This window comes from Bufo bufo, chromosome 1 (genome assembly GCF_905171765.1).
Source record: "Bufo bufo chromosome 1, aBufBuf1.1, whole genome shotgun sequence".
Classification (NCBI taxonomy): Eukaryota; Metazoa; Chordata; class Amphibia; order Anura; family Bufonidae; genus Bufo; species Bufo bufo.
The window spans coordinates 69,116,097-69,139,040 of NC_053389.1; the positions used below are offsets into that span (position 1 = coordinate 69,116,097).

Below are 22,944 nucleotides of genomic sequence, written 5' to 3' on the forward strand. Positions count from 1 at the left end.
ATTGGTGGGTGGAAATCCTGGCTGATCCATGCCTGTTTCATCTTGACAATGGTCAGTCTCTCCACATTTTAGGTGGACAGGCGAGTTCTTCTTGGGGTAACTATGGCCCCCGCCGCACTAAACACCCGCTCTGATGCCATACTAATGGCCGGGCAGGACAGCTTTTCTAGGGAAAACTCTGCCAGTTACGGCCATAAATCCAGTTTGGTTGCCCAGTAGTCCAGCGGATCTTCAATGTGGAGTGGCAGGGTGCTGTCCAAGTATGCCACCACCAGCTGCTGCTACTGCTGGTGAGTAGTTTCTTCACTAGGCGGGTGAAGAAAGCTGCCCATCAGCGACTCTAAACTCAAATTGCTGCTGATGGAGCTGGAACTGCTCCTACCCCCCCCACCCTGCCACAATAGCCTTGGCAGAGGAACGTGAGTGCAGAGGGCCCCCCCGGTCAGACCTGCGAGAGGATGGACGATGGTGCAGATAGGCAGCCGCCAACTGACTACATAGGATGTCTCTATAGTAGTTCAGTTTGTCCTCCCTCTCAGCGGGTGTAAAAAAAAGCCCCCATTTTTGACCGGTAGCGAGGGTCCAACAAGGTGGAGAGCCAGAAGTCATCCTTCTGCTGAATGCTGACAATTCAGCTGTCACTATGCAAGCAAGTGAGCATGCATCGGGCCATTTGTGCTAGTAACTCGGAGGGACTCCCTGCCTCCATCTCCACTGCTACTGCCACGGTGTGTCTGGGTCCTCTGTAGCTCCTCTGGCTGCTCCTGCTCCTCCTCTTCTGTCACCTGTGTATAAAAACCACCCATTTCGTTACACATTGCTTGTGCTCCAATGTCCTCCTCCTTCTCCAGTTCAGACCCCACAGGGCTCATGTGGCCGTGAGATCGAGGCACCATGTCTCCAGTCCCCTGACCAGCCAGATTTACCAGTATCTGTTCCAGGACATGAAGCAGTGAAATGACGTTGTTTATCTCGTAGTCCTGGTGACTGACAAATAGCGTGGCCTCCTCAAAGGGCCTGAGCAAACGGCAGGTGTCACGCATGAGCTGCCACTGGCTGACATCGAAGTTACACAGGGGAGTACTCCTATCTGCTTTGATCATCAAGAAATCATTTATGGCCTTTCTCTGTTCGTATAGTCGGTCCAACATATGGAGGGAGGAATTCCAATGGGCGGAAACGTCGCATATCAGCCTATGTTGGGGAATACCGTTCTGCCACTGCAGTGGTGTGCTTTCCGGTGTACAAGTGGCTGAAGTGCATGCAAAGTTTCCTGGCCATTTTTAGGATGTCTTGCAGATGGGTGGAAGACTTCAGGAACTGCTTGACAACCAGATTGAACACATGTGCCATGCAGGGCGCATGGCTCAGCCCTCTTCGACACAGCGCCGACACTATGTTCTTCCCGTTGTCGGTCACCATGATTTCGATTTTGAGTTGTCGCGGAGAAAGCCAGGATTCGATTTCTTGATGAAGGACACGGAGAAGTTCCTCCCCTGTGTGACTCTGTTCACCCAGGCAAACGAGGTGCAGAACAGCGTGACACTGCCGTTCCCTGCACATGTGGGCACTGTAAATTGTCCCTGCAGTGGAGGCTGAGGACACGGTGGACATTGTCACAGGACCAACGGTGTGAGAATGTGGAGGTGGAGGTGGCATTACCTGGCTGGTGTGGCTGTGCAGGAACCACATTCACCCAATGGACTGTGAAGGACATGCATTGTCCCTGACTGTAGTTAAAGCTCCACACGTCGGCGCTGCCGTGCACTTTGGCAGACACCGACAGGCTCAAGGACTGGCCCACCTTCTGTTCTACATACGTGTGTAGGGCTGGTACTGCCTTTTTGGTAAAGAAATGACGGCTTGGAACTCTCCACCTTGGCTCGGCACAAGTCATCAGTTCTCTGAAAGGTGCAGAGTCCACCACTTGGAAAGGGAGGGACTGCAGCACCAGCAACTTGCCCAGGAGCACATTCAGCTTCTGTGCCGTTGGATGAGTGCACGCATACTGTTGTCTCTTGGCAATCGCTTCGGTGATCGACTGCTGACGGAATGACTGACGAGGAGTAGGAGCAGGAGCAAGACATCAGGACCAGTAGATGATGGAAAGGACAGACAGCTCCCTTTGGCTGAGGTCAGGGAGCCTTGCGTGCCACTGAGTGATGCAGCGGTTGCTGCGGCAGGCTGGATCACCACATTGGAGCCACGGTTCTCCCAGGCTACTTTATGGTGACGCTGCATATGTTGATGCAGGGCCGTGGCACCATGGCCACACTTCACCTTCTGCCCACAGATTCTACAAATGGCCATTTTCACCTCGTCCAGCGGCTTAAGAAAAAACTGCCACACCTCCGAGTAAGTGATTTTACCCCCAACACTCCGCACTGACTAACTGCTACCGCCGCTGCTTCTGTGAACCCCTGAACCACTACTTTCCGGGCAGGTAGGCTCCCACGATGCGGGTGGTCTACCCCGGGCACTTTTGGCTCCCGACCTCCCACTGCTGCCACCCTGCTGACTCCCGGCCACGCTAGCGACTTGCTGGCTCCGCCGCTGCCTCATGGGCAAGCTGCCACCCTCTCCTCCCGATGATGATGAATCCCCTAATTCACTCAGCTCCCAAGTGCGATCAGCTACATCATCATCATCGAGTATTGTCTGCACGTCACTGATGTCCTCCTCAACCGTCTCTGGGTCAGGAGCCTGACCACTCGCAACACCAGCCCCAATGCCACTCTCCTCCTCACTACTTGCCCGCCTACTGGAGGAAGCGGCAGATGTCTCCTCCACATCTTGGCTGGCCAGTAGCTGCTGACTGTCCTCTAGTAGCTCGTCCTCACTGTATAGTGGAGCTGAGCTCACAGCATATAATACTTCTCTGGCTGAGAGAACAGAAAAGGACAGAGGCAGGTTGAGGACAGGTGAGGGCACAGGGCCTGCTCCCGGGCCATGCCAACTGAGGGTTGTGTCTGACGAACCCACTGACTCTTGGCTGGGGGTATCTGATGTCACTTGGGACGAAGTGGATGACCGAGTCAACCATTCTAGAACCGCTGGGTTGCTGGTCAAGACATGACCGCTTGATAACACCGGGAGCTCAGGCCTCTCGCTGCGACTCCTGCTACCACGTCCCCTTACTCTGCTGCCACCTGTGTCCGCGCCAGAAACATTTAGGCCTCTGCCACTCCTCTGTGCAGGGCCTGGCACTTCTCTGTCTGACATACTGTTAGATCAAATAAATAAAAAGGAAATTAAAACACCCCAAAAAAGTCGGTCATTTTCTCACTTCACAACACAACGGCTAAGAATCCCTTTTTCTTTCCACTAATACATGCCAAAAAGTGCTTTAAAACATATAACTGCACCGCTGAACGGCAAATATATATATTTTTTGCCACTAATACACGCCAAAAAGGGCTGTAATTTTCTCAATTTAGCACACAACAGCAAATCCTTTTTTTTGCGCCACTAATACACGCCAAAAAGGGGTTTTAGAACATATAACTGCACCGCTGAACAGCAAATAATGTATATTTTTGTGCCCCTAATACATGCCAAAAAGGGCTGTAATTTTCTCACTTCACCACACAACGGCTAATAGGCCCTTTTTCCCCACTAATACAAGCTAAAAAATGCTTTCGAACATATAACTGCACCGCACAAGGGCAAAACAGACGTAGAAATACTACGGGTGTAATAAACCCTGTTAATGGCTGTATAAAACAGCACTTGCACCCCAATAACAAGAACGGTTTGCTGGAATTACAGAGCTGTATAATGGCAATTTGTATCCGCAGTCAGTGCAGCAAGGTGTAATAGGATTGTTCCTATTACCCAGGCTGTAAACTCCCCTACTGAACCATGTTCTGTTTCAATACTGTGGAATGATTCCTCCCTATCCTTTCCCTGAACTTCTATACAGCAAAATAAAAGTTTTAAAGTCTTTCCTAGCACTGTCCCTAGCACCTGCTGACGTCTCTCCCTGCACTAAGTACACCAAAAAATGGCTAAATCCAAGATGGCTGAGGCTATTCATAGGGCTGTGACATCACAGGGCTGGCTGCTGATTGGCTGCTGCATGGCATTGTGGGTGATCCCTCGTTCCCAGAGTTCCTTGCTCCATGTCCAAACACGTGCAGCAGCCATTTTAGGAAAAAATTTGATTGTTACCACGAAGCGTGAGGAAATGCAGATTCGGTGCGAATCAAATTTTTCCTAAAATTCGGATCGAATTAAACTTCGTCAACTTCGATTCGCTCATCTCTAATTGTGATGTTGGTTCTCGGCAACCACTTTTAACTTTTAAATGACAGACCGCTGAAATCAACTCACCTGTCTCTACTTTATGCTGCCATTAGTATGGGCAGCAGAAAGTTGATGACAGGTTCCCTTTAAGTTTATTCTGTGGATCAGTACGATCATGGAGATGCCAAATTTATGTTTTTTTTTATGTTGTACTACTTTAAAAAAAAATTAATGCTGTTTGCAAAAAAGATTGTTGTGTGTTACCATATTCTGACACCTATAAATGTTTTTAAAAAGTTGTCTTATGTGAAACATTGGTGGCATATCACTACGATCATTATTCCATTTTATATTATTATTCCAGGATTTTTATTTTTGGTGTTTACTGTGTGTGGATTATGGATTATTTTAACAGATTGGATCATTGCAGACACGGTGATAACCAAGAAGCTTATCTTTTTTTATTTTATATGTATGTAGTAGTGGCTGTAACCCCTATAATGTGATGGGAAAATGAATCCAGCCAGCAAAGGAGACAATATGGACAATCACAATACATTAGTAAGTGCCTTGTATTAACTTTCTCTATATGATAAATGCCATTTTCTGAAGTGAGACAACCCCTTTAACATCCGGGCTTTTAATATTGATAACCTATCCTTAGAATAGGTCATCAATATCAGATCAGCAGGGGTCCCACACCCAGCACCCCCACCAATCAGCTGTATGAGGAGATGGTGCATGTGGTGTCCACGTGGCGTCTCCCGTCTCTCTTCCTGTTCACCGCTGCTTTGCCATAGACATAGCAGCAGCAAAAAAGGGAGACGGCACGTGCACACTGCACGCGCCGTCTCCTCATACAGCTGATCGGTGGAGGTGCCGGGTGTCGGACTCCCCCCGATCTGATATCGATGACCTATCCTGAGGATAGGTCATCAATAGTAAAAGCCTGGAGAACCTCTTTAATAGCTAGATTGTCTTCTTTACCTTCCATGGCCAAGTGATCTTGTGAAGATTTCACTGGTTCCACCTTCTTTAGTTTCTTCTCTACAAAGTGATCTTGGGTTGTTGTTTTCATATCACGAACATCCCCAGGAAAGAGTAGAGAACCTGTTTAGAAAAGTAAAGGTCACGTAATGATTTATGGTGTAATTGTATGAATTTTTGAAACTTTTGACTTGGTCTGGCATGGAATATATAGTATTGTGCAGCAGTTGTTTGCGGTTCTGCTGCGATACCGCAGGAATATAGAGGGACAAACACTATTGGAACAAATCATTTCTACTGGTGTGATATACCAGTTGCCCCAGAAAAAACTGATTGAGGCAGGGGTGTGATATACCAATAATATACTTTCTATATAGTGCATTTGGGTAGTGCAGCATTTGTTTGCGGTTTAGCTGCATTACCTCAGCTCACAGAGTGACAAACGCTATTGGAACAAATAATTTCTACTAGTGTGAAATAGCAGTTGCCCCCCCAAAAAATGTATTGAAGCAGTGGTGTTAAATACCAATAATATACTTTCTATATAGTGCATTTGGGTAGTGCAGCATTTGTTTGCGATTTAGCTGCGTTACCGCAGCTACACAGAGTGACAAACGACATTGGAACAAATAATTTCTACTGGTGTGATATACCAGTTGCCCCCTAAAAAAACTGATTGAAGCAGGGGTGTGATATACCAATTATATACTTTCTATATAGTGCATTTTGGGTAGTGCAGCATTTGTTTGCGGTTTTGCTGCATTACCTCAGCTACAGTGGCCTAAAATAAAAAAATTCTAGGCTCCAACAGGACACATTTCAGAGAATTTCCCTTTAAGACGCATAAAAATGTCCCCTGATTAAGATACATATTTTTTGTTGAATTTTTTGTCATTGATCCCCCTCTGTCCATGTTGTGGGACTATTTGTACACTTCTATTAAGTGGCTGCAAATATGAGCTGAAGGTTTTTCAGGTTCGTCTGCCATTAAAGTGAATGGGGCCCGCCTCGAACTTGCGGTTCCCGAACATTTGATCGCGTTCGCGCGATCGCGTTCGTGAACCATCCCGGCCGATGTTCGTCCATCACTAATTAGGGGTCCCCAAGGGGATCCCAGGAAAGGCTTTACTAGGCGTGAATAGGACATGTGAAATGACATTTTATTGCAATATAAATGCAATAAAAATACTGTAAGGTTTTTGTGTACTTTACACTTTCCTCTCTTTTAGCATCCCCTGAGGTTCCTCCCTTGTCCAAAATTCTCATCCACCTTATTCTGCATTTATAGGTGGACATACATGCTCAGTAGCTTCCCTGCTTCCTTCCCCTCCCCTCAGTGGCGGTGATCTCATAGAGAAGCAAGTCAGAGACCTTTCATTCATCTCTACTTCTAAATTCATAAGATTTATATCTATCTCTCTCTAGACAGTAGAGAAGATAATTGTGTAATTGTGTGTGTGTGTGGGGGGGGGGGGGGGTAAGTGACTATTTTCTATACAGAGGAAGGCAGGAGAACAGAGCAGGATTAGCAAAAGTTGACTGCAATGCACTCCAGGGAAATGTTGGTACTTGATGGTCACACAAGATGAACTGCTGCCCACCCATAGAAAGTGAAGAGACCATGGCTGCAGAGGGGTGAGTTAAGAGGGTAAAAAAGACACTGTAAGAGCAGAGTTTTCTGTATTGATATAGTTAAAATAATGGTGTTCATTACCCCAGATATTTTTTTTATAAATTTTGAAGTTGAATTCACAGGATACCCTCTTTTTAAAGGGGATCTGTCAGCAGATTTGTACCTATAAAACTGGCTGACCTGTTACATGTGCACTTGGCAGCTGAAGGCATCTGTGTTGGTCCCATGTTCATATGTGCCTGCATTGCTGAGAAAAATCAAGTTTTAATATATGCAAATGAGGCTCCAGGAGCAACAGGGGCGTTACTGTTACATCTAGAGACTCTGCTCTCCCTGCCATTGCTGCGCCCTCTCTACTTTGATTGACAGGACCAGAGGTGATGATGTTTACACTGCCTAGCCCTGTCAATCAAAGTGCAGAGGACGCAGTAGTTACAGAGAGAGCAGAGCCTCTAGGTGTAATGGTAACGCTCCCGTTGCTCAGAAAGGCTCATTTGTGTATATTAAAACATAATTTTTCTCAGCAAAGCGGGCACATATGAACATGGGACCAACACAGATGTCTTCAGTATTGTTGGTCGAGTACCAAAGTGCTCGGGTGCTCGAGTAGAACACCTTGGGATGCTCGGGTGCTCTACCGAGCACCAGAGCACAATGAAATTCAATGGGAGAAGCCGAGCATTAAAACAGGCACCCCCTGCTCTGAAGAGGGGAGGTTGTCTGGTTCATAGTAAAAGATCAGAAATTGATGGAAACACCACTAAAATGGTTCGGGAACAGCATGGGGAGGATGTCTGGATGCATCTTGGACTTCCAGGTCGCTGCTGGGAACAATGTTGTCCAAGTAGTACTCCACTTTTACATACTGACAATAATACGCACCAAACCGAAGATAAAATCGATTTTTGAGGAAAAATTTGTTAGGAAACATTCTTTCCTGTATATTTACTTAAAGTGCTGCCAAAAATTACAAGGAAGAGGCACTCCGATACAACCTGTATATCACATAAAGGAGGGCCTCATTCACATTGTGGTACAAATGTTCAGGTAGTGAGACTCCTACACTCATAACGCCTATGCACTAAGGAAAAGGGAGGCCAAAAATTACAAGGAACCGACACTCCAATACACCCTTTATTACACATAAAGGAGGGCATCATACACACCCTTGAAAAATTATGATTGCTGGCCTGCTGGTGACCCTCAAAAACATTAGGAGCAAGGGCCTGCTGGTGATCTTCTAAAACATTAGGGGCGAGGGCCTGCTGCTGATCTGACCATCTAAAAAAATTGGTGGGAGAGGACCTGCTGCCGAGCTGACCATCTAAAACATTTTATGGGTGAGGGCCTGCTGCCGAGCTGACCATCTAAAACATTATGGGCGAGGGCCTGCTGCCGAGCTGACCATCTAAAAAAATTTGTGGGTGAGGGCCTGCTGCCAAGGCCTGCTGCCAAGCTGACCATCTAAAAAAATTTGAGGGCGAGGGCCTGCTGCCAAGCTGACCATCTAAAAAAATTGTGGCCGAGGGCCTGCTGCCAAGCTGACCATCTAAAATGTTTTGTGGGCGAGGGCCTGCTGCCGAGCTGACCATCTAAAAATTTAGGGGTAAGGGTCTGCTGCTGAGCTGACCCTCAAAAACATTATGGTTGAGGGCCTGCTGGTGACCCTCAAAAACATTACGGGTGAGGGCCTGCTGCTGAGCTAACCCTCTAAAACATTAGGTGCGAGGGCAGCCTAATAAGCATGTTGATGTGATGGAGGAAGAGGAGGAGCACAAGAAAAGGGAGATTAAACCATATACCCTTTTTAGTGGTAGAAGGGGTGCATGGGAATACAGTGTATTCAAGACACCATAAAAGCCACATTTTGAGTGCCTTTATGTTCAGCCGCCTTCCTCTGGTGGAGTAGAGAAATCAGGAGCAATACCAGCCTTGTTCATTTTTATAATAGTTAACCGGTCAGCATTTTCAGTTAACAGGCAGATGCGTTTATCAGTTATTATGCCCCCAGCAGCACTAAATACATGCTCTGACAAAACGCTGGCGGCGGGGCAGGCCAGCACCTCCAAGGTGTTGAGCGCCAGTTCGTACCACGTGTCCAGCTTGGACAGCCAATAGTTGTAAGGCACAGAGGGATCACTGAGGACACTGACACGGTCTGCTACGGACTCCTTTACCATCTTCCAAAATGTTTCCCTCCTTGTGACACTAGTCCACGCATCAGGTTTAGGGTGCTGGCGGGGTGTCATAAAACTGTCCCAGGCCTTGGAGAGTCTTGCCCTGCCTCTGTTGGAACTGCTGTGTGTTCCCCTCGTCTCTCCTCCTCAGTTGGCCAAGGAACTACATACTCTGCAGCCAGCGTTGTCAGCTGGAAATTTTTGGAGCAATTTTTTCCACAAGGACCTTCTGGTGTTGCACCATTTTGCTCATCCTCTCCACCACAGGAATGGGAGATGAGAAGTTCTCTTTGTAGCGGGGGTCGAGAAGGGTGAACAACCAGTAATCGATGTTGGCTAAAATGCGTATAACGCGAGGGTCACGGGAAAGGCAGCATAACATGAAGTCAGCCATGTGTGCCAGAGTCCCAACAGACAAGACTTCGCTGTCCTCATCAGGAGGATGACTCTCAATCTCCTCATTCTCTTCCTCCTCTTCGGCCCATCCACGCTGAACAGATGGAATAAACCTGCTGTGGGTACTACCCTCTGTAACGGAGGCAACCGTCTCCTGCTCCTCCTCCTCATCATCCAATTTGCGCTGAGAAGACGAACTGAGGGTGGTCTGGCTATCACCCTGTGTAATGTCTTCCCCCATTTCCACCTCTTCCACATGCAAAGCGTCCGCCTTAATTGTGAGCAGCGAGTGTTTGAGTAGACACAAAAGTGGGATGGTTACGCTGATAATAACGTTATCGCCGCTCACCATCTGTGTTAATTCCTCAAAGTTGCGTAAAACCTCACAGAGGTCAGACATCAATGCCAACTCGTCACTTGTGAAGAGCGGAAGCTGACTGCAAAGGCGACGACCACGTTGCAGCTGGTATTCCACTACTGCCCTCTGCTGCTCACAAAGCCTGGCCAACATGTGGAATGTTGAGCTCCAGCGCGTTGCCAGATCGGCGGAAGCTGTCGATGACTTGTGGAAATGGGCATACACGCGGCGCACCTTCACCAGTAGCTCAGGCAAATTGGGGTAGGTTTTGATAAACCGCTGAACCACTAGGTTGAACATGTGGGCTAGGCATGGTATGTGTGTGAGCTTGCCGAACTCCAAAGCCGCCACCAAGTTCAGGCCATTATCAGACACAACCATGCCAGGTTGTAGGTTGAGTGGCGAGAGCCACAGCTCAGTCTGGTCCCTTATCCCCTGCCACAGCTCTGCGGCGGTGTGCTGTTTGTCACCTAAGCAGATCAGTTTTAGCATGGCCTGTTGCCGCTTCCCTACTGCAGTGCTACACTGCTTCCAGCTACTGACTGATGTTTGACTGGTGCTGCAAGATGATAATTCAGAGGTGGAAGTGGAGGAGGAGAAGGGGGGCTTGCAGCCACTAACGTAGGTGGTGACGAAAACCCTGATGGAACGAGGGCCCGCATTCCTTGGCATCAGTAGCACCTGTGCCATCCCAGGGTACGACTCGCTCACGGCCTCCACAACGTTCACCCAGTGTGCCGTCAGGAACTTTTAGCATACCTGGCCAAAAGCACTTGTCCATGTGTCAGTCATTAAGTGGACCTTCCTAATAACTGCGTTGGTCAGGGCATGGGTGATGTTACGGGACACATGATGGTGTAAAGCTGGGACTACACTCCGTGAAAAATATTGGCGGCTAGGGACAGAGTACCACGGGACAGCCCCCGCCATCAGGCTGCAGAAAGCCTCAGTGTCCACAAGCCTAAATGGCAACATTTCCAGGGCCAGCAATATAGTGCTATGGTCTGTGAGTTGCTGGGTATTTGCGCTTTCGTTCAAAGGCCTGGGGTATAGACATCTGTACGCTGCGCTGGGACACAGAAGTGGATGTGCTAGCTGATGGTGCTTGCGAAGGTCCAGGTGCATGGCAGGAGGCATTCGGGCCTGTGTCTTGAACAGGGGATTGGCCAGCATGTAACACAGGGGAAGAGGAGGCAGAGGTGAGACCCTCAGACACTGGTTGTGGACCCAGGCGTTCGGCCCACCTATTAGGGTGTGTGGCAGGCATAGCATTATGAAGTGCCTTTTGCGCTGTGGCATTAGAAGAATTTTGATATCTCAGATTTTTTAACCAGACTGTCTGTTACTGTGTAATTCCTCTAGCGCCGTTCTATGGAAACAGTAGGTTTAAAGAGCACACCAAATGCTTGAAATAACTTCTTTATTAACTTCAACTTTTCTTCATATATAACACTGCCGCCTCCGCAGCAGATAGTCCATGTACATAACACGTGTTGAAAAGATATCACAAAATGGCGGTATGATTAAGATGGTGGTTCAACTGTTCAATCTTGTCATTCAACATAAAATGGTGGATATATTTCTCTTTTGAGTATCTGTACTGTCACTTTAAGTTATTTAAGCACTTTATGATAAGGTATATTTGAGATTTAACAGTTCTACTGGCTAAACTGGGTTTGCAGTAACTATTTGCAGATTGGGTTGAGTATGATCTGGTATGGTTGTATGCAATTTGGATTGCAATATGGAATTTGAATTTGGATTGTGAACTTTGTAGTTTGCAATTGTAGCTTGCAATTTGTATCTGGCAATTTGAATTTGCAATTGAATTTGCAATTTGCATTTGGTGGAACTGTAAGTAAACACACATATAACTGGTTCAGTATACAGTTCTAATCACTATACTAACAGTAGGAACATTATATAACTGTTTTAAATACCTATTTTGGCCTCTGCTTCCATAAAGACACAGCTCTCAGTGGAGTGAATGTCTCTTCAGCTCCTGTCTCTGACGAATAATGATTTTAGCAGCTTCTGCTAGGGAAATTCCTAGACAGGCTGTGTGTGAGGCTGGCTGTGATTGGTGAAAACTCTTGCTGTGTGAGAAGCTGGCTTTGATTGGTCTAGACTTCTGCCCAGCAACAACAGATTAACACTATGCTTTCTGTTGTTTCTGCTGTGTCACTAACTTACTATACATTACAAAATGAATCTTAAAGGCATATTATCTTTTTCTGCTTTTGTGAACACAAAATATAAACATGATGTCACAGTAAAAAACTCTGCTTTTGTCTTTAACACATAAACTTAGGAACTGTATTAAGGCTATTGGCAGGTCTAGCTGTATACACATATAAGCTATACTAGCAACCTAGGACAGGTCCTAGCTGGCCAGCTACAGGGTGCTTTGATGCCATGTGGCGGATCATGCTGGTGGTGGTGAGGTTGCTAGCGTTCACGCCCCTGCTCACTTTGGTACGGCACAAGGTTGCAAATGACAATTCTTTTATCGTCCGCACTTTCCTCAAAAAAGCACCAGACTGCGGAACACCTACCCCTTGGCAAGGGAGATTGCCGCAAGGGTGTGCTCCGGGGAACAGTTGCGGGCCTGTGTGGTGTGGCCCGCCTTCAACCTTTTGCCACCCTACTGCCTCTTCAAGCCTGTTGCGGTGCTGCAGATCCCTCCCCCTCTATATTGCTGTCCTCGCTCGGCTTGCCACCTTCCCAGGTTGGGTCAGTGACTTCATCGTCCAGCACCTCCTCTTCCACTCTGGTCATCCTCCTGACTTGTTGACCTAACCACAACCTCAGTTATTGACAACTGTATATCATCCTCATCATGAACCTCCTGAGACACTAATTGCGGTTAACTTATTGGCAACTATGTCTCATCATCATCATCCACCTCGTGAAACACTAATTGCCGTTCCCCAACATCATCTTTTTCTGACTGTGGATGCTCCATAGTTCAGGAATCGGGGCACAAGATCCCCTCATGTCCCTCTTCAAGCGGGCTTGGCAAGAGGCTCAAATTAAGGAATGGCGATGAAAACAGCTCCTCGGAATATCCGAGTGTGGGATCACTTGTTTGCCAAGACTCTTCATGGTGGGTGGAAGGAGTATCAAGGTGAGGATTCTGTTGACCAGACTCTTGGCTACTGAGACTGGACTTTGTGGAAGACAGGGTGGTGCTTAACCGACTGGAAGCATTATCTGCTGCAATTCAACCGACCACCTGGTCGCACTGGTCTGACTTCGAGAGTGGTGTCCTGCACCGCCCTGCAAACTGGGACATGAAGCTAGGTATCGTGGATGAGTGTGTTTCTTGTGCTCTGGCAGCAGGCATAGTGCCTCTGCGTGCACCATCAGCAACACGGCCACTTCCCCGTCCCTTACTGCTCGCCTTGCGCATATTAAATGGTATATATGCTTGCAAGTATGTCACACGTACAGTAGCGCAGGTTTTGTAAGTGTATGCGCAAATAAAGTACACAGAATGTCACAGATATTTTTAGGATGCACACACGTTAAGGAGGTATAGAGCAAGTAATGTCGCTGTCACCACCGCTTAATAAAAAATTACACTGAATGAATGTCACTGATATTTAGGATGTTTGAAAAAGAACGTATAAAGAACCACTGGCGCTATATACTGTGCGAAGCTGCAGTGTCACCGCACTCCCGTAAAGTGCTGAAATTTGATGCAAACATACTTAAACAAAACTTAAGACATTTAGGATGCACAAACGTTATACAGGAGCGCAGGTAATGTCGGTGCCACCAGCAGCAAAAAAATTGGACTGAATTTCACTGATATTTCGTATACGCAAACGTTATACAGGAGATGTAGCGCAGGTAATGTAACTGTCCGCAGCGGACACCATCTACAGAAAAAATACACTGGATGTCACAAATATTTTTAGACTGCACACACGTTACACAGGAGATGTGACGCAGATAATGTCGCTGTCTGCAGCGGCCAAACAATTGCACACTATTTAGCATAGGTTGCGCTAAAAATATATATTGCTGCCAGATACAACTATAGTCCTTAAAAGGACTTTTGAGTCTCTAACAAGTTTTAGCAATTTAGCGCAGGTTGCGCTAAAAATATATATTGCTGCCACACACACAATAGTCCTTAAAAGGACTTTTGGGTCTATAACAAGTATAAAAACTAAAATATTGCTACTTCAATCCCTACACTATCTCTCCCTTCTGCTCTCCAGCTCTCCCTGACTAATACTGAGCCGAACACGTGTCATCGGGTTCTATATAGCACCAGATGACGCGTTCCGGCCAGCCAATCACTGTAATGCGTAGCAGCCAACAAACGTGCGGGAGGAGACTCGAGCATCGCGCTTCAGTACACGCGGTATGCGGCCGAACACCGTGATGTGCCGAGCATCGCGATGCTCGAGCCGAACTGGTGTTTGGCCGAGTATGCTCACCCAACACTAGTCTTCAGCTGTCAAGCGCACATGTAACAGATCAGCCAGTTTCATAAGTACAAAACTGCTGACAGATGCCCTTTAAGTCACTTCATTTAAATGCCCCATAATCTTCACTGTGTATGTATTTTACATTTTGCCTCATACAGACATTCTAGGACTAGGGGGGTCACCATATTTTTTAGTAGCCACCTGTAGCGATCGGGTCTTTTTCATGAAGCTACCAATTACCCAACCCCTGGGCAGTGCTATCTCAGGAATGTGAGGTATTTTTGTATGGGATGCCCCTTGCACCAGTAGTTTGGGGCACAGAACACTGGCAATCTTGTTACCTGCGAGGGTTGGCAGTTCTCCATACTGTGGCGGGCGCTCTGTTTTCCATTGCTTGTACTGTTCCTTGTTCGTCGTGCTGTGTTGGAGACTCGAAGCGGGTAACGGGCGCAGGTTATCGGGGGGACGCGTTAGCATAGTTCTTTCTGCCTCTTTGGGAGGATAGTGAAGGCCGTAAACTGTCTGGCTGATCAGGGGCTCCTCTGGGCTCTGGTAGTAGCCATCCTACATATAAAAAGAAGAGTATGTCTCTTACCAGATCTCCTGCCAGTAAAGACCTCCTCCTGGTATAGAGAAAACTGTTTGCACAGTATATTATATACGCATCTGTGGAAGAATCATCAGACTTACGGGAGGTATATAGGGCTTGGGCCTTCCTTCTATGGGCTTTGGTATGAATTCAGTCCTCTGTGTGGTAACCAAGTTCATAGGTGGTAGGTTGCGAGGAACAGGAGTATAGAGGGGTCTCTTACTGCTTCTCAGAGGCACATCTGTGAGAAGAACAGTGCCGTTTGGTCATATAACACATAACTATTGTTTAGTGCAATACAGCGATAAACTGCAGGATATTACAGGAGAGGTTTATGCAGGCTCATAGCTGCTGCAGATTTCCATTTGTGGTGCATCGACAGCAAAACTGCACTAATTTTATTTGTCTATTTGAAGGGTTTTCTCCCACAAAACATATTCTACATTTTTCAAACCCGAACATGGATCTGAACACTTTTGTAATTGCATGTAGTCAAAAATGTATTATAGCCACCAAGTTATTTAATAAAATGTATCTGTCTCTTCTTTTCCTTATTTTTTCTCCATCTCACTGAGGTGGTCGAACGTGCTCAGTTTAAATTCTTCAACTGTCACCAGCCATATATTCTGTTAGAAGCTGTGGCAGTTACAAGGAGAGAGGACACACCCCCTGGGAAAGGACACGTCCCTTGAGCTACCAGGCTAAAGAGAATCTAGCAGAGCAATCGGAGCAATGAATGGGGAGATCTCTGGACCCATGTGTGGTACAGGACGCACCGGCCTCTCCATAACTTCGGCGCATCCAGCACCAGTTCTAAATGTAAGACAGCTTCCGAGCTATCTTACATTTAGATCTTTTTCTACACCTGGCAGTAGCGGGGCGAGGTCTAACCGTTGCACAACCATCTGCACCTGAAATACACCTAATTTAGGCGTATTTCAGTATAATAAATGACCCCCTATATGATGTCCAATTTTCATTTTTTTACATCAATCATGGCATAACCCCTTTAAGAGGCGTGTGACTAAGGCCTTCTGACTAAGGCCTCATGCACACAAATGTATTTTGTTTCCGTGTCCGTTCCGTTTTTTTTTGGCGGATAGGATGTGGACCCATTCATTTCAATGGGTCTGCAAAAATTGCGGACAGCACACCATGTGCTGTCTGCATCCGTTTGTCCATTCCGTAGCCCCGCAAAAAGATAGAACAAGTCCTATTCTTGTCCGTTTCGCAGACAAGGATAGGCATTGTTACAATGGATCCGCAAAAAAAAAACTGACGCAATACGGGTGCCAAATGGATTTCATCCGAATTTTTTGCGGATCCGTGTTTTGCGGACCGCAAAACACATACGGTTGTGTGAATGTAACCTAAGACTGGTATCTGAAACACGGCATCTTAATAATTCTGCCTCATATTCTTTACTGTTGTGGAGAAGCCGGCGCTCAGCCTGCTGTCACATGGTGCGGGGATGTGATGGTACATGTCATTAGTAAGACAAAAAATGGGGGAGATTTATCAAAATTGGTGTAAAGAAAAACTGGCTTAGTTGTCCATAGCAACCAATCAGATTCCACCTTTCATTTTTCAGAACTCCTTTGGAAAATTAAAGGTGGAATCTGATTGGTTGCTATAGACAACTAAGCCAGTTTTCCTTTAGGCCTAGTTCACATATCGGCATTTGATCAGTGATTTCCATCAGTGATTTTGAGCCAAAACCAGGTGCAGGTCAAAAACACACAATAGGACCAGATCTTTCCCTTATACTTTTTCTCTCTGTAGATTTCACTCCTGGTTTTGGCTCACAATCACTGATGGAAAGCACTAATGTGTGAACTAGGCCTTACACCGGTTTTGATAAATCTCCCCAATGTGTCTCCATATGAAATCAGATGGAGGTGCATTATGGGTCCTTGCCTCACAGAGCCATGAAACACCATGTGCTTGATGCCTAAGGCGAATTTGTATGGCTGGATAGGAACAAGAAGCAGCCAGTAATTTTATTCATTGGCAGGGAACGTTCAGCTATGACAGATTTCATCTGCCCTCCATATTTCAGACGCCCGCTTTCCTAATGTTATAGCCAGGAATAGAAGATAGAAAGAAGTAATATGCATACAAAACAGAAAATACGGATTCATTTGCATTTTGCACCCTAAGGTCCTCTTTCCAATTTACTTGGCAGTATATGGCGTACATCTGCAACAATTGTCTTCTGCTTTGTGCCGCTAACGAACCTGTTATCAAGATTAGCATATGAAATGCCCGTCTTTAGTAAATGTGGCCCTGACGCATCTATCCTGAGAGCAAACCTTAGGCACTAACATAAAAAAGGGTAATTTAGAGATTTGGATTAATCATTATTTTCCATGGGCATTGCCAGTCCTGGGCAGAACGTCCATGTGCCAATCCTCCGGCTATGAGTGATGCCTTGTTTTAGGAAAAATATAAAACGTGTGCCACTAAAATCTTTGTGGCAAAATCTTAATTTCATAGGTAATTCGTACCTATGAAACTGTCTGACCTCTTACATGTGCACTTGGCAGCTGAAGGCATCTGTGTTGGTCCCATGTTCATATGCAAATGAGCCTCTAGGAGCAACGGGGGCGTTTTCATTACACCTAGAGGCTCTTCTCGCTCTGAAACTGCTGCGTTCTCTGCACTTTGATTGACTTTGATCCCTTAGTGACCACCAATATGCCTTTTAATGGCGAACCCGTCTAAGAGCTGCGGGAAGCGGGGGCCCAGCTTTCACATGAGAGCCGCACTCCTGCTCTAACAGCCCGGACCAGCAGGAGAATCCCTCCATTTTCACCCAGGCAACCCCCCTGACTTTGCCCATTTTTTGGAGATCCGGTGACGTACCAGGCTCTCCATGGGGCTGCCAGGAAGCCCGGTGACATCACCAGCACTGATGGGCGGGATTTAGCGCTATCGTAGCCAGTAAAACGGCTGGCGCAGCTCTAAAGCCCTCCCATCAGAGCCGGTGATGTCACTGAACACACTGCCGGGTGGAAGCTTCCGCCCGGCAGTGTGTTAAACAAAAGAGCCGGCGCAGGGCAAGGGAGCGCATCGGAGCATTAGATGCTTCGATGCTAGCCTCAGGGGTGCTGCCTGGGTGAAAATAAGGGTATGTCCGGGCTCTGAACCCAGACAACCCCTTTAAGTGGTAAAAAAAAGCTTTTTTTCATTGAAAATACGCATTTCAATTGAACAATTTGCAAAAAACAAACAAAAAATAACTATTCCCATAGAAAGAAAAATAAAAAAGTTATGGGTCTTGGAAAGTGGCACTGCAAAAAAAAACCATATGTATTTGGTATCGCTGTAATCGTACTGACCCAGAAAATGAAGATAATATGTTATTTATACTAAAAAATAAACGCCGTAAAATTTATAGGGGACAGGTGTGATGACATTCGTGCTGCATAGTCCTGTCAATCAGAGTGCAGAGGGCGCAGCAGTTGCAGAGAGAGCAGAGCCTCTAGGGGTAATGGCCCCGCTGCTCCTAGAGGCTCATTTGCATATATTAAAATCTCATTTTTCTCAGCAATGCGGGCACATATGAACATGGGACCAACACAGATGTCTTCAGCCTCCAAGTGCACATGTAACAGGTCAGCCGGTGTCATAGGGACAAATCTGCTGACAGATGCCCTTTAAAGCTGGGGATACCTGTAGGCGTCATACTAATTAATCAAACCAATTTAGGACTGAAGATCAAGACCGTAAATGAGACAATAATGGATTCATGCACATGGTCGTATCAGTTCTGTGCAAAGGATCAGATTCTGTCCTATGAGATCAGAAACAGCCCCCCCCCCCCCCCCCAAAAAAAAAAAAAAAAGATCCAATGTTCTTGATACTGAATATAAGGCTCACTCATTGCGTTATGTAACTTTATTTAAGTGGGGAAAAAAATATGGCACTTTTCTCAATGTATTTACACCAGATAACTGCATAAATACACTGAGAAATTCCACCTCCCATACAAAATCACTGTTCAGATAAAATATTACAAAATTGGCTGACTACCGCTACCACTAGGGGGAACTCAATGCATAGGAATATATACAGTTACCATTGACTGCAATGGAAACTGTAATAATCTCTAGCTCCCCCTAGTGGCAGCTGCATAAAATGCATTGTTTTCATGTTGGGAAGAGAAGTAACAGTTGCATTGTCTGCCTCCATACGCCACTGCTTCTTGCAACTTTTCAAAAGTGTGAAGAAAAGGGGCAGAGCTTAGAAGGAGGGGGTGTGGCCTTCAACTGAATTTACTATCCTTTATGCCGGAAACTGCTGTAAATTGTAGCGGAAATCTATGCCAGCTCTTAACGGAAAGCCAGATGATGGCTTCTTAAAGGGGGTTATGCCATAACTGATGTAAACAATGAAAAGCAGACACCATATAGTGCATGACGATACCTTTCTAAAAACAAAGCCAGAACCAGCCCGGTACCTCACATGGATCCAGAGATTTCCACATCCACTGCTCTAATTGCTGTGCTTGTTTCTTTTCAGACTGGCAGCTCAGGGGGCATGTCCCTTCTACTGCAGCTCAGGGGGCATGTCCCTTCTACTGCAGCTCAGGGGGCATGTCCCTTCTACTGCAGCTCAGGGGACATGCCCCTTCTACTGCAGCTCAGGGGGCATGTCCCTTCTACTGCAGCTCAGGGGGCATGCCCCTTCTACTGCAGCTCAGGGAGCATGTCCATTCTGTTGCAGCTCTCTCCCTGTAAGGCTGCGTTCACACGAGCGTGTCCGGATTAGTTCCGGATGCGTCCCGGTGTGTTGCGGCAAACCCGCGCGAGAAGGAATGCAATTGCAGTCAGTTTTGACTGCGATTGCGTTCCGATGTTCAGTTTTTATCGCGCGGGTGCAATGTGTTTTGCACGCGCGTGATAAAAAAAACGACTGTGGTACCCAGACCCGAACTTCTTCACTGAAGTTCAGGTTTGGGTTCGGTGTTGTGTAGATGTTATTATTTTCCCTTATAACATGGTTATAAGGGAAAATAATAGCATTCTGAAAACAGAATGCTTAGTAGGTGATCAGTTGAGGGTTAAAAAAAATAAAAAAAATTAACTCACCTTCTCCGTTTGTTCGCGTAAGTCCCGGTCTCTTCTTTACTTCTCAAAAGATGAACTATGGGCTAAAGGACCTTTGGTGACGTCAGATCACATGCTCCAATCACATGGTACATCACCGCGGTGATGTACCATGTGATTGGAGCATGTGATCTGACGTCACCAAAGGTCCTTTAGCCCATAGTTCATCTTTTGAGAAGTAAAGAAGAGACCGGGAACTACGCGAACAAACGGAGAAGGTGAGTTAATTTTTTTTATTTTTTTTAACCCTCAACTGATCACCTACTAAGCATTCTGTTTTCAGAATGCTATTATTTTCCCTTATAACCATGTTATAAGGGAAAATAATACAGTGTATAGACAGTCACCTAGCAACCATGCGTGAAAATCGCACCGCATCCGCACTTGCTTGCGGATGCATGCGATTTTCACGCAACCCCATTCACTTCTATGGGGCCTGCGTTGCGTGAAAAACGCAGAATATAGAGCATGCTGCGATTTTCACGCAACGCATAAGTGATGCGTGAAAATCATCGCTCATCTGAACAGCCCCATTGAAATGAATGGGTCCAGATTCAGTGCGGGTGCAATGCGTTCACCTACCGCATTGCACCCGCGCGGAAATCTCGCCCGTGTGAACGCAGCCTAACTCTCACGGAACATATAGCTTGTGACAGTTGAAGATTTAAACTGAGCATGTTCGACCAGCTCAGTGAGACGGACAAAAAATAAGTAAAGAACAAACAGCAGGTGGCGCTATACAGATACATTTTATTGAATAGCTCACTGGCCATACTACATTATTAATCACATGCAATTACAAAGTGTTCAGATCCAGGTGCTGGTTTGAAAAATGTAGAATATGTTTTGTGACACATCCCCTTTAAAGAAACTTAGCGCATCTTACTCCAGCACATTTTTTCCTAAGAAGGGCAAAGGAAATTCCCGTCTTAGTAAATCTGCACCATTGTGTTGTGCCAATCTGCTGCGCTATTTCAGACACAGGCACCTAGTAAAAAGCAACAAACTAAAAGTGTTTCATATTATAAAGAACATCATCACTCACACTTTGGGACGTTGAACGTGGCCTTATAGTGCGAGATATAGCATTCGCCATTGGTCCCTCTGGGCCGAACACGTTGCGTTTTTTTGCAGTCCTTGTGATGTTTGTGTCGACTGTAGGGATACATTACATACAAGAACACAATGGTTTACAAAGTGTGTACCCTCTATGTTCATTATATTCATCCAGGCAACCTCTGTACCCTAACCTTAATCACGTCACTTATCCAAATGTACTGTAGTCGCACAGTATATCTTGGGTCAGCATCCTCCGGCACGCCAGGCCCCAGAGGTGTACACAGATCTCATAGGTCCCCATAGCAAAATTTAGTATGGGCCCCCTGCACCAACATTTTTATTTAAAAAAATTGTACTCACTATTGGCTTCACCCACTTTGCCCGACATCTGTGTAGTAATATGTGGAACTGGTGCTTCATATATATGGTGCTCATTCTGGACACTGCATTTCTCGATGTATTTACACCAGACAACTGGTAAATTCTCCAGCTTCACTTCACATATTACAAAGCTGTCTGCCAGCAGCCACCACTAGGTGGAGCTCAGTGCATAGGAGTTTATACAGTTACCTTTGTCTGCAATGGAAGCTGGAATCATCTCTTTGCACTGAGCACCCCCTAGTGGCACTTGCATGAAAATGCAGTCTTTTTACATGGGGAACAGAAGAAATAGCTCAGCATCGGGCACCCCTTCCCCGCCCCCCCTCTGCCCGGGCTCCATAGCAGTTGTGTGGTCCTGGCCTCCACTGCAGGTACGCCACTGACTCCAGCTATTGTTATCCTACAACTCCCAGCATACAGTTATGCCCAACTGTTTTTGGAATTCCCACAGAAGTGAATGCTGGGAGTTGTAGTTTCTTAATAGCTGCTGTGGGGGATATTGGCAACCGGTATATGCAGACATGTATGGGTGTGAATATACCCATAGAAATATCAGCCTATAGTAGGTGTAGAGATCATTCACATGCACTTTTCCATCCCCATGCATGGGTCTGGATGGGTAATCAGTATCAGATCAGTGGGGGTCCGTCACCCAGCATCCCCCCTGATCTGGTGATGCTGTAAACTATACAGAGGATGGAGCTAGAAGCAGAAGTTTCTTTCCCCTACGTGCAGGGAGTTAAGCTGCAGTACGTCGGTGCTGACGGCTCCCTGAAACAGCCTGGGGTGCCGGGTGTCGGACCCCCACCGATCTGATATTGATGACCTATCATAAGGATATAAGTGAATTGAGTGCGCCTTGTAATGATTTCTGGATTTCCAGTCGTGCAGTACGTAAACCTGCAGTCCTATGTAAAGCTACGAGTCACATCATGTCCTGACACCGTCAAATGACGAACTCACCTCTGCTACATCTGCAAGCATTGGACACACGGGCATGTCTTCCTACCTATACCATGCTGCCTCAAGCAATTTGATAACATACATTTTCGAAGACATTTTGGGACTTCTGCACAGTTGCATCGTACAGACATACCCTCTGATCCCGCTATATATAATATGACATATGTAACCACAAGCTAAATGCAGACATATTATCCGTCAGCTCACCCGCAGTCGCACAGCTCGCAGATACAAGAAACTGATGAAGGCTCCATGTCCCAGTGTCCCCTTATTGTGAGTGCGGGATCCCTGTTTTGTGTTTCCATGGTCCCTGGGCTTCTCCTCCCCTCTCTGTAGAATATAAAAGCCGGTTTTACCAGTGGAGATTGAGGCCGGGAGCCTGTGGTTTGTGTACCTAACAACCTCCCAGCAAATAGTCGCACAGCACAATGGTCCAGGCAGAGCAGGGGAAGTGGTACAGCCACAGGGTGCAGCGTCCGCCTCCCCCCTTATTAGGCTGAATCGCTGGGTTCACATACTTAAATTCATGTTTGCAAGAAAAGCTCAGCAGCAGACAAATCACATACAAAACAGCGAGTTCTGACACTTCTCCAAGGGCATTAG

General features: G+C 46.4%; 1 protein-coding gene across 1 annotated transcript in view; it reads right to left on the reverse strand.

Moving 5' to 3' along the window:
- Positions 1–22,639, reverse strand: part of LOC120988871 (stabilizer of axonemal microtubules 1-like) — a 44,666-nt gene extending 22,027 nt beyond the window's left edge. Inside the window, exons 1-5 of the mRNA XM_040416661.1 lie at positions 22,549–22,639; positions 20,984–21,093; positions 14,929–15,068; positions 14,580–14,802; positions 5,233–5,355 (exon numbers count right to left, since the gene is read on the reverse strand). Of these exons, the coding sequence (XP_040272595.1) occupies positions 5,233–5,355; positions 14,580–14,802; positions 14,929–15,068; positions 20,984–21,093; positions 22,549–22,595 (643 nt within the window). The 5' untranslated portion in view covers positions 22,596–22,639. The remainder of the gene's footprint in view (positions 1–5,232; positions 5,356–14,579; positions 14,803–14,928; positions 15,069–20,983; positions 21,094–22,548) is intronic.
- Between the last annotated feature and the right edge of the window lie 305 nt (positions 22,640–22,944).